This window comes from Harpia harpyja, chromosome 17 (genome assembly GCF_026419915.1).
Source record: "Harpia harpyja isolate bHarHar1 chromosome 17, bHarHar1 primary haplotype, whole genome shotgun sequence".
Classification (NCBI taxonomy): domain Eukaryota; kingdom Metazoa; phylum Chordata; class Aves; order Accipitriformes; family Accipitridae; genus Harpia; species Harpia harpyja.
The window spans coordinates 24,589,642-24,602,019 of record NC_068956.1 but is presented as its reverse complement, the minus strand read 5'-3'; the positions used below and the strand labels follow the sequence as shown (position 1 = coordinate 24,602,019).

The following is a 12,378-nucleotide window of genomic DNA, read 5'->3' as shown; positions in this document are numbered from 1 at the left end:
ATTCTCAGTCCATACACTAGTTTCCCCTTCCAATAGGCTGCTTTTAATTACTCTCCAAACTCTGGAAACTAGCCAGGAGGTATTGCATAATACAAATTAGACGTTAAAAAAAGAAACAAAAGCAAAAACAACCTCTGATGAGGACTGCGCTTCCAAAAATGTTGGGACTTGAAAGTCATGAAGACTGACATGATCCACCTCAATACGGAGCAAGTACAGCATATGAATATTATCTAGTTTGCTCATATTACCACCACAACATGCCTCAAAAAGTAGGCTGAATAGTGACCCCATAATAGCTTAGTTTATGTTCCCATATAGCTCTTGACATCTAAGACATCAAAAGAAAGGTGCTAGTATCAACTGTGATACTCTACCAGTTAACATGTTCCAAAACCAGAAAAAAACAGACATGTAATAACTTTCAGACAGTAACAAGCTAAAAACAGAAGGCTAAAGATTACACTATTAGATATCAACAGTAACATTTAATATTGGCATAAATAATAGTATTAAATGTAATACATAAACTATGCAAATATAAATATTACATGATATATATAAACCATATAAACAGTACTATTAAACATATCACAAGTAGCATTAACTACTACTGAGTAAATATTACACTACTGTCTTGATGTAACAAGCTTTTACATTTCACTAAATGTCAGGAATCATCTAAACAGGGCATACATGCAGTGGCTGGCTCAGACATGTAAATGAACATGGAAGCAAACATGCACGTTACAGCTTTTAGAGCTAGACAGAGAAACATGTTTTACTTACCCAAATAAGCGCTTTTGAACAATGTAATGATGTTACTTAAATCCTTTGGTTTTACTGTGTATTTATGAAGTGAATGACGAAACACGTAAGCAAGTGAGTATGTAACAGCATTTTAAAGGAAATACTGTTTCTAGTGACTAGAAGCCCCTAGAGAATTTCACCTCGTTGATGGAAACACGCAGTGCCTCATTTAGGTAAAGAGTATTATAAGAGCTTTAGTTGCCTACAGAACAGACACTACTAACACAGTTTGTGACCACCCTACCCTGAAATAAATAGATCTACCATCTCAAATGTCTTCCGATATTCTGACTTATTTCCAGTAAGGTCTAGATCTATTCACTTCCGATTTATTACACCCACAAACTACAAGTTTTCCCTGTGAAAAAGGCAGCTTAATGACTCCATTACTACAAGGGCTTCTTGAAGTAACACTAAGTCAAAAATCAAGACAGTTATACGACTCAAGAATATTTTTTCTCGCTCTGCTAACATGATTTTTCCCAGCTTTCCTTACTGAGAAAACAAGATGAAGTATCAGTTCAGGATTACTTTGATAAGACAGAGATTGTTGTGTAATTAAATACTGTGGTCTTAACATCACTTCTGGCTCAATGCTTTCATGCAATTACCTACCCTCTTCTACTGTTGAATCCAGCTGGGTAACTTTGACAGCAAGGCGATCAATTCTGTCTTGAAGGGAATTTGCTCTGATGTAGAAGCTGTTGGCCTCGTTAAACAATTCGCCAAATATGTCTTCAGCATGTTTGCCTGTGTAAGAAAATAGACAGGGAAATCCCTTTGCTAAAGGCTTAAGAAAAACACAAGACAAATGGCTTCAATATCACGAAGTTATAATAAAACACAGTAGCTGTAAGATTATAACAGTGCAATTTGTCACTCAGCAAAATTCTAGGCAACAGATTTGTACAAAAATCTCAAAATATACCATAAATGCCACCTGGAGTCTGTCTTCCTGGACATCCTGGTTAGTATTCTACTTAAAAAACAGGAAGACTTTCAAGTTTTAATCCTTACGTAGCTGAACTACTGCCAACTGACACACAACTGATCATTAAAGCCTGCCTCTGATGAAAATAAAGTCCCATCAAAGTTACTGCTGTCCATAAAAGCTTCTGAAGTAAATTTTGAAATCTAAAATCTTGCAATCCATAGTCATTAAGATTTAATTATAAGCATGAGCACAAGCCAACATCAAAACGAAGGCAAAGTGAAGCAGATAAAAACCAGGATCCTCATGCAAGGCAGCCCACTTACCTCTACAAATGCTCACTGTATATATGTTGCTGTCACTGGAGTCACTTGAGAGACTAAGACAGCACTGACCACATTTACCCATGGCCAGTCTGGACTTCATATAGCACAAAAGAGAAGCCTACAACCTTTTCAGCCTCCCTTTCAGCTGCTGTATTTTCTCAATCACCATGAGAGTGGACAGTCCAGTTCAGATATGTAGCCTCAGGCCCTACCCTAAAAGTGCTACAGCGGACAGGAGTGCCACATGATAAACCCAATCCTCTCTTGGTCCACAAATCCTTGTGCATGCCCGTTCCTTTCCTAGACTTCCCAAAGTACTAGGCGTTTGACAGTCTGCCCCAGTCCGAACCTCTCAGCCACTTGGGATCAGAATCCCTGATTTAACACTTCTCCTGCCCCAGAACTTCCCCTACAAATTTCAGATTCCACCCAAATTCATTGCTCCTGCTCACTCAACTGACAGTACCACACCTACTTCTGTCTCAGTCCCTCCTACCCAGATACTGCTGCTTCATTTAAGATCTCCCCCTCCACAAATTCTGCAGCCAACACCCCTCTCAAGACATCCACACTCCATCAGTTCTCCATGCAAAAAGCAAAATCCTGCTTTCTGCATTTAACCATGCTTTTTAAACAAAAATAAATTTTAAAACCCTAGTTCTGAATTAAAGTCATTTTGTTATGACCTGTATCAATATGAGTCTGAAGAGCAGAAGTGGAGGGGAGGTGGAAAGTGAAACTTTGTCTAATGGTTGGAACAATATGGAATATGTATTAACCACCTAAATGACAGTGATGTCCAAAAGAAGAGCAACTGTTGACATTTTAAGCTGGGTCCTATATTTTACAAAGAACAGTACAGGCATGAGTTACAAAGTTACAGAAAATTTCAGTGAAGATCCCATCCTGTGAACATCTGGAGACCATAATTCAAAGTAAAAAATAGCCAGACTTACAAAGTCAACAGGATCTGTCCCTTTCTTGGATCATTTAGTTGCAGGGAAGAGAACACCACCACCACTAAAACAGTATCTGAAAGCACTGTTTGTGATTACAAATGAAAAAAAAAATTGATTTGATTGCCTTGCTTTGAGTGGAGGACTTGACCAGGAACAGATTTCTTCACTAAACATAAGATCAGCCAATAGCTAACCCAAAACATTAGAAATTTTGGTGTATACAAGCTCTGCTTCATACATATGTGGAAAGTGGATGGGCAAGGTGCGCTGCCTACCCCTCCTGATCTCCTCCCCCTCCAAAACAGAAGTCCCACAACCACAGAATAGCTGAGGTTGAAAATCATCTAGTCCAACTCCCTGCTCAAAGCACGGTCAGACAGAGCAGGTTGCCCAGGACTGTGTCCAGGTGGATTCTGAATACTTCTAAGGATGGAGGCTCCACAACTTCTCCGGGCAACCCATGCCAGTGTTCAACCACCTTCACACTGGAAGTGTTCTCTAAGTGCTTCCCAGCAGCTAGCTGAGATTCAATTATAATCCCCATTTGATTTAGTTGGTGCAAATGAAGAGGTTATTCCAAGCTATGGAACAAATAAGCTTTTCAACTCGAGCTAAATAAAGCAGGTATTACATTCTTCAGCCACCAGTATTCCAAGCTCAAAACATCAATAGATTTTAATAGCTGTTAGTTTATGTTAATATATTGAAATCAGCCTGCTGAGGGAAGACTGCCACATTCTAGGATTAAACACATCACCCCTAGAGAAGTCAAGCAGACAAGTGCTTGTCAGTTACCTTTCAGGAGGCAAAATAAGTCATAAAGTTGATTTGTTGGAACATACTTCTTTTAATACTGAATTCTGCTTTTTTTTTTTTTCTAAACACTTGCTACTCTAAAACAAGTGAAAGACAGGTTGTCAATCTCCTGTCAGTAAAAACAGTGACACAGTAAAGCAATATTGGAACACGCTGTTCTGATTAACATGATCTAGTAAGTTTTAGAAATAAAGTAATACTTCTCTAATGTTTTCTATGTTACCATCTTTTAAATTAGTTTTTTACAACACAAAAACAAGCAGAAAAAACTATTTGAAGTTACAAACATGTATCTTTCAACTTAAGAGCTGATTTTGGTACCGTTAAGACAGTAATTTAAAAACATGAAGTGATCCCAACACACAGGCAACCTAAATATTAATTTAAAAAAAAAACACCAAAGAAATTATGCAGTCTTTCCTTCTAAGTTTCCCTCCAACCACAGAAGTAGTTGAAAGGAAATTTAGTCATGATACTGCCTCACCAAATCCCCGCTCTCAACAGGTTTTAATATCAATTAACAAAAGTGCCTCTTTCTAGCACTTCCACAGGTCATCTTCACAGAGCTGTATATTTGATTGCTCACAAAATAAATTTCCAAGCATTGTGAGACATTTCTGGAGATCAGTATTTCACAAGTAATTGAAATACCTCTACCCAAGTTCTACAGTAATTACACAAAACATCATCTTGCCACATCAGTTTATAACATTTCTAGCAAAGACTAGACACCACCTGAATTAACTACAGCTGATTTTCACATACTGCATAAAAAAGTATGCATTAACACATTGAATACGTTGCCCCAAAGGTATCTTTTGTCAGCAGTCAAAATGCTCAGTACTGTAACAGGAGAGGAATTCAACAATGGTGCAGGCTTGCCTGAAGACCAGAAAACACAACAGTGTTTATTACTTTGGCTAGTTTCCTTTCACATATTTGAGTTTAAGAAGTACAGCTTTCCTTTGAATTCCTTGTTCCATAGCACAAGTACATGGAAGAACACGTTCAAGTTAATAGAAAGATTTACAGTGCATTAAAGGGTTACAATTTTTCACACCATAAACATGCATTATCTAAGAGAAAAGGTAGAGCAATGTCATCACCTGGATTCAGGTGTCAGTGCTACAAGACACTGGAGAAAGATGACAGTAGGGCTGCCCCACAGGGAGCCAGCACTGCACTCAGGGTCCTAGGTAAGGACTGAAACATCCCACAATTAGCTGGTGTTTTGTAAATTGGAATTCACCCAGGACATGACCATTTTATCACAACATAAAGCAGAAGACAGTGATTCCACCCACCCATTTGTAACTGGATTAATTAGCATTAGAATCATGCTTCCCCCTGCCCCTCTTTTTTTAAAAAAAAAAGCAAAAGTGGTAGGCTGTTACTGACCAGGTCTTGATTCTTACCTGCCTCCTCATAGTACCTCCAGCGTGATACCTAATGCCAAAAAAAGCTAACTTCCCAACTCAACCTGATTTAGCAGTGGTAGAGAGCAGAGTCGCACAAAGCTGGATGCAGTATGCTCAGGCCTGCATGCAAACTAGTGAATCTGAGCCAACGGCCAATCTACCCAAGAAAATACTAGGAGGCAAGTTGGTGGACATGGCGCTCTGCATGAAAGAAAAAGTATGCCAAGTCCCCACAGATCATACTTCCTCCATTTTTAGTTGTACACCAAAAAACGTTTGGCATCACTTGCGTATGGGTCAAAGAAAGTAGCTCTGTACCCATGTATAGATGGTTTATACCCATGCAGAAACAAGATTTCAGCCTGACAGGTAGTATCTGAATGAACGGAGAAGCCAAAGATACAAAAATAAAAAATATTTAAAGACTGACACAAAGGAAAGGAAAGAAGTTAAGAAATGATAATGCAACTTGAAACACGAGTATGTTAATGGACAGACTGAAATCTAATTAAGAAAAGCTCAATAAAAGAGTACATATACAGTTTTTAATATTTAGTCTTCAACGACAATCAGATGTAATTTATTATTTCTTCCTCATATATACAGATATGCAAAACGCAGGAACAAAACCATGGCGCAATGGATCCTGTTGCAGAGAGCAGCTTTCTTCACTGGCTGGAGTCCTACAGCCATCAGACCAAACTCCACTGCCAAAAGTAAGGGAGTATTTTGTGGAAGCTTTTTTCAAAGCCTTTGCTCCATGACTCTGTTTACTAGGGTATAGCATCATGGTACTTAAAGGTACAGGCTGCAAATGCTCCCAGTCCTCCCCCAGGTAGATTCTCTCCTCCCAAGTGGAGGTGAATCTGCTAGTCAAGCTGTTGCCGTATATAAAAGTGCACAGTTTCATACAGAACACTGCTCGCTCTGCCTGTGCTCTAAGCCAGCTGGCTGCAAACAAACCCAAATCTGAAGACATAATAGGAAAAACACTCCACTGAGAGCACATTCCCTTTGGATGGGAACTTGTTCATGTCTCCTGAAAAGAGCAGAGGCAGAAGCTAGCCAAATTTGTACGCAACAGCACAGATCTGGCAGTTTTTTAAAATCCATGCTGAACTCAGTGCAACATTAAAAAACAGTGTGACTTGCAAGATAGACCTGTACTTGCTCTCTCTATGCTTCAAGCTGTGGGAACACCAACAAGCTCTGATGCTGTCAGCAGGACATACTACATTAGCTCCAGCACAGCATTTTTCTATGATCATTTCCTTGCTCCCAGTTGGCTTGAAACACAGGCAAAACAAATGCTGTCTGCAGAAAAATCCCTCGGCAAACATGACAGATTTTAGACTGTGGACAAGCCTCCTGGTACATTTCACTTACTAAATACCATGTATTCATCTGTTAAAACAAAGGATACATCATTTATTTGCATAGACCTTTAACTTGACACTAATAAAGTACTTTAGGGTTGTCTACGGAGACTTCTGATGACCCAAGAAATCTGCTAAGGGAAAATTGCAGGACATGGATTGTGTAAGTAGCCAGGTCCTCAGCAACAATCCTAAGAGGATCTGAACATGCAATGTAACAGGCAGATTAGCCACAAAACCGGATCTGGAGAACTGGAAGCTACACATTCCTAGCATGTCAGACAAGTGAAAAGTGTATTATCCACACTTTGGCAATCATTGTACAATACCAAAATGACGTCTTATCAGATATCCTTGAATGTAATTAGGACATTAGCCATTCTTCTCAATTTTCTGAAACTTAAGGATGTCAATACTGAGCAACTGCCTGATAAAACAGTAAATGAAACTCAATGACAATACAAACACAAATTAACTATAAATAAGATTAGACACTAAATCAGCAACTACTCTTCAAGAAAGATCAGAGAATCACTTGGAAAATTCTCTAAAAATATCAGCTCAAAGTTTAGCAGCAATCAAAATTCTCTAAATTCTTAGGGAACTAATGATAAACCAGAAAAAATCTGTTTTGATTATGATCTGAAGTCCTCAACACTCCACCTTAAAAAAAAAAAACAACATACTCTAACATATATCCAAAGCAGAAGTAACAACAATCAGAAATACAAAACAGTTTCTATCCAAAAAGAGTACTAGCAGATCAGGACACTCCAACCTGGAAAAGATATCACTAGGAGACCACGGTAAAGACTTAATAAAATCACAGATGATTACAAAAGTACATAAGATGAAATCACCTTCCATTATTTTTCATAACTCAAGAACCAGAAGGTATCAAAAGGAAAAAACAGATCAACTTCTATTGTGGGACATTCTGCCACAGGTTATTGGGCAAGAAAGAAGTGCAATTCCACACGATAGGTTTACAAATGCTCATTACTTAGGATGATTCAGATGGACCTCCAGCTCAGAAAATCCCCAAATCACTGACTGCTGGAAAGGGTAACATGCTGTGTTTCTTTTACTCTTTCCCTATGCATATTTCCTTTCATCACAAATTGAACACCGGATTTAGTGGGACCCATAGTCTAAACTCCGTACGGACTTTCTTACATCCTTAAACTACTTCCATTTACAAAGTGAAGAAACTGATGAAACGATAATTTCTTTTCTAGGACCAGAGTTACCAGCACAAACAACAGCTGCTGATTGTTAAACACTCTGAAGAAATCTCTTTTCTCGTTCATTAAGAAATATTATTCTTCTTGCAAGCGCTCCAGGCATGCTTCCAGAACTGCTAGTTGTGGTGTCAACTAACAGGTGTACTGTGTAGGCTACTCTTTAGGGAGCTGACTCTAGCTTGCCTCAACAGTAGCCTAGAGGTTTGGTCAGTGAATGCCATTCTTTTGAATGCTTATTTTCATTGCTTAATTTCACTCATATGAATTGATCACACACATATATGAAGAAAAGGCTTAAGAAATATTAGCACATTAAGATGAACTGAAATTTCAGTCAAATGTGTAATTTGATGCCAAGAGGCAGAAGAGTTTGCTGGCTTCATCTTGTACAACTGTACACCAAGCATAACTCAAGTGCTAGTCTTGTTTCTTGCACCAATTTCTCTCACCTTAGAAAAATTCCTGGGTTTCTATGCCATAGTTTTTTGATTGTTCTTTGGGGTTTTTTTTTGTTTTGGTTTGGTTGGTTTGGGGGGGGGGGGGGGATGTGTTTGTACACTTGTAAGTCTTAGAGAGGCTCTCCTTGTATAAACTTCAAAATACAGAAGAGCATAAAAGCAATGAAGTAGCATTATATTATTATATTACATAAGTGGCAATGCCCTGTATCATAATTTTGCTATTTAAAACAAGCCATCTTACAGCTTTTCATTTATTCAGTTTTTCATCAGGAATCAAATACTTGCAGAAAGTTACAGATACTTACTTAAGCTGCTTAGCTGGCGTATGATAGCAGCAAGGGTGCTATTCGTTACACATTCCAGTTCACTAGTAATTCCCTCTGGCAGTGCTCCTCGGCAGAGATGCCGTGGTTCAATGTTCCTTTTCACCAAAGGCATGGCTCACAACCTGGAATTTACAGAAAAATATGCATTATATTTACAAAAATGAAATTAAGAGCTATGAATCTGTGTAGCACACATTCAGCTTTTTCTACAAAATGTACTTCACCTTTCTTCTTTTAAATGACTTGCTTCAGCATTCCTGCCATGAGATACTGTACAATTCCTACCGAGGCACTGGAGTCATGCACTCAAGCCAGAACATGACAAGAGCACTGCAGACAAGCATAGAGAATACAATCCACGTAAATAACGCACACATTTTGTCTTAGATTTGGTGTAAGATTTACCGTATACACAGACTTGTGCTACAGTACCAGAATCACTGGACTAAAGTGCATATTTGCATTTATAAAAAAACTGGCAGTCCCCACAGGAGTGGCAGGAGAGTTCACTGTCTGGAGCAAGCTGGCTTGCTGCCTTGGCAAGCAGGCCACCGACAGACTGTCCATGCGTTACGGCCCCCTGACTACACCAGACACTGACCTACCCTCGCTCTGACAGTTTTCAGTCAAAATGATAAACTCATCTGACAGATAAGGGCAAGGGCCTCAGAAATAGGCTGGGTGAGAATAAGGAAGAAGCTGCAATGTGAGGAAGAAGATGGTTTTCCACAGGTGGTGCTGAATGACAATCTGAATGAGGTAAGAGCACTTATTGAACAGATTCTGGGAACACGCCAGATGTGGGAAGACATTTATCTAAGAAAACAAAAGGTTGTCAGAACCGGTTGTCTTGGAAAAATAAAAGAAACTAGGATGGTGAAAACAAATACAAAAAGAGATCTCAAAGCATCGCAAAAGGGCACAAATGGCATAGAAAACACTATCCTGCAGAGAGAAGCTTTGAGAGCAAGGATGCCCAAGTGGGACAGAATTCCTGCAAAAGGGAATGAGACCATATAATTTTAGAAGTTCTTAAGCAGTTTTCTTTAAAATGGCATTAACACAATTGTAATTATATGATTACCTTTTTTTAACACTGATAATTCAATGTCCATGCACTACTTCTGAATAATATTCTGATTAAAGACCATGTGGCACCAAAATTTTCTGGCATGAGAAGTTACAGTGTTACCAAGGACATTAAGTTCTTTTGGAAAAGACTTAACTGAAAATTTCTTTTTTATTGCACTACAGCAATTAAAGTAACCTTTGAATTTCTCTAATTAAAATCACATTAGTGATTAAAATACCTTTTTGCTTTTCAAATAATTACAAAAATTATTATGCAACAAGTCCCCTTCTGAAGATTTAAAATATTTTCTTCTCAAGATCATTACTAAAAAACTAACAACTGTTAAGTAATTAGCAAATTATTTACCTGTAAGATTATTTCAGAACAGGCCAGGAAGAAACAGAATCATGACTTCTAAGCAGTAGTCTTGAATTATATTTTCTATGTTTCTTAATATGAGACAGTTATTCAAATATGTCAGAATTTAAGGCCGACTGAGTTTGCTAATTTTTAAACAATACATCAGAGATATGAGAGGAACAATTTTTATTTTATATTAGACCAAAAAGCTTCTTGTTTCTGTTCTGGTTTCGTATTCCTCCATAAACAGATGCATTTTAAAATATTACTTAATATTCAATGCAGTCAGTTTCCTGAAATTGATCAAAAATAGGTAAAAACTGGAAATTCACAGTTATTGAAGAGCAACATCTAACAACATCACACTGCAAACAGGCTAGCACATTGCAACAATGAAATAAAAGTCATTGAGGAATTGTTTCACTATGCAGTAAAATGTTCATAAATGTAATTAGTAAGAAGTAAATTAACAGGAGCATAAATCAGTGCTAAAGCAGCCAATTCCAAATCTTAGTATTACTCCAACACACAAGCTACAATTTTTGTTCTTCTCTAACGTTAACAACACTGCCATACAAACTAAAGGCATAAAGATTCCCTACAACTATGACAACAGAATTCCTGAAATACTGGTGGGTGATTGATTAGACATATAAAATTGTCTTTCCTTGGAACTAATTTTTACATGCAATTCATCAATAGAACACCCTGGTGAACAAGGCAACCATACTACTGGTTTGGGGGTTTGTGGGGGTTGGTTTGGTTGCTTTTTTAAGAGAATTACTGGGAATATGTTTTGCTACACATGTTCATACTCTTGATTTCAATTTTTAACCCTTCTTACATAAATCCTTATATGAAAAGACTAGAAGTCCAGGAGAATAAAGCCTAGTTTCCCATGGCTTTCTGTCTAGCATTCAAGGAGCTGGCCCCCCTCTTACCTTTTGCAGTTTACCTGACTTTTCCCCACCACCCCACACAACACACTGGGAACAGTCAGAAGCTGGCTGCACGCTGCCCAGCTCATCGCCTGCTACCTCCTGAAACACCTACCACACCAAGCATAATCAAAATGTCTTTCACCAGGAGCACTTATTTAAGTCCCTTCTCCACATCATGTTCGTCCTTGCCTATAAAAGCTAATTTGAAGAAAACATACAACTGCGGTTTCATTTTTTCATTTTCTCATCAAGTCTTTATGAATGGGTCCAATGCGTTCAAGAGCTAGCAGGGGAGAGACAGACCAACCCAAGACATCCCATTTCTTTAAAGAGCAGGCTAAAACACAGTACTGCTGAGGGTGGGGGGAAAAAAAATGACTTTCATTTTTGAATGCATTATTTAAATTATTACGTATCCACCTCATTTCAGTGTGAAGTTTAATTCCAAAAGTTAAACTGAACACTGATGAGTAAATATATGCAACAGATTAAGCAATGCATTAACTGCTCCTGATCAGAGGGGAAGAAAAAAAGAAAGAGGCTTGCAATTGCGATTATAAGTTTCTGCTGATGTAAAACCTTCAATTTTCTGAATCAAATGCTTACAGACCTATTCAGCTACTAACCCATTAATAAGTAAAAAGGCTCTTATCACTATGTGTTCTTGCTACTAAAGCACTACCACGCTTTTCTTCACCACACACAACTCAAGTTACATGAACTTAATCTTTCTTAAAAGACAATTCATGAGAAGCGAGGCTAAAATTTTTTCAAAATTATGTAACAGGAGGTTAAACAAGAAATCAAGACAAAATAAGCCTCTAAATTACAGGGGCTTCATCAGGCTCAACCAGGCTGGGGTGCAGTACGTTACCAGGCGCAGAAAAAGAGCTGGCAATGGCAGTTTCACTGACTTCCACCTGTTTCAAGTCACACTTCAGCCCCAGTTTATTACTAGACAAGATACTCATTGTGATATTCTGTCACTGTATTAAACACATTGGCATTTGGTAAAATCATACTCAGTTTTACAACAAGGAGGTTAAGTAATTTCTCTTCCCTGCCATCCCCAAATAAATGGAAAACATAAGGCAACTATGTTGTTACTATTTTAAAAAATTGTATCAGTTCAGAAGATTGCGACCAATCATAGTTGATAATTTTCTTACACATTTTACCCCAGCTGAGTAGGCAATACTGCTATAAATTTACAGCTAGGATAAACAGGTCCAACTCCGCTCCCTGCATGGAGCCACCTATGCCCGACACAGCTGGCCTTAAACTACCAGCTGCATCTGGCACAAGAGATGAAGGACCTAGGAAGATGCTATACTGAAT

At 38.2% G+C, this 12,378-nt stretch overlaps 1 protein-coding gene across 2 annotated transcripts in view; it reads right to left on the bottom strand.

Annotated features, from left to right (window-relative positions):
- The window catches only part of WASF3 (WASP family member 3), a 77,156-nt gene that overhangs the window by 20,372 nt on the left and 44,406 nt on the right, over positions 1-12,378 (bottom strand). For both annotated transcript variants that reach the window (XM_052812853.1, XM_052812854.1), the window contains exons 3-4: positions 8,647-8,789; positions 1,426-1,560 (exon numbers count right to left, since the gene is read on the bottom strand). In XM_052812853.1, coding sequence (XP_052668813.1) covers positions 1,426-1,560; positions 8,647-8,779 — 268 coding nt within the window. In that variant the 5' untranslated portion in view covers positions 8,780-8,789. The remainder of the gene's footprint in view (positions 1-1,425; positions 1,561-8,646; positions 8,790-12,378) is intronic.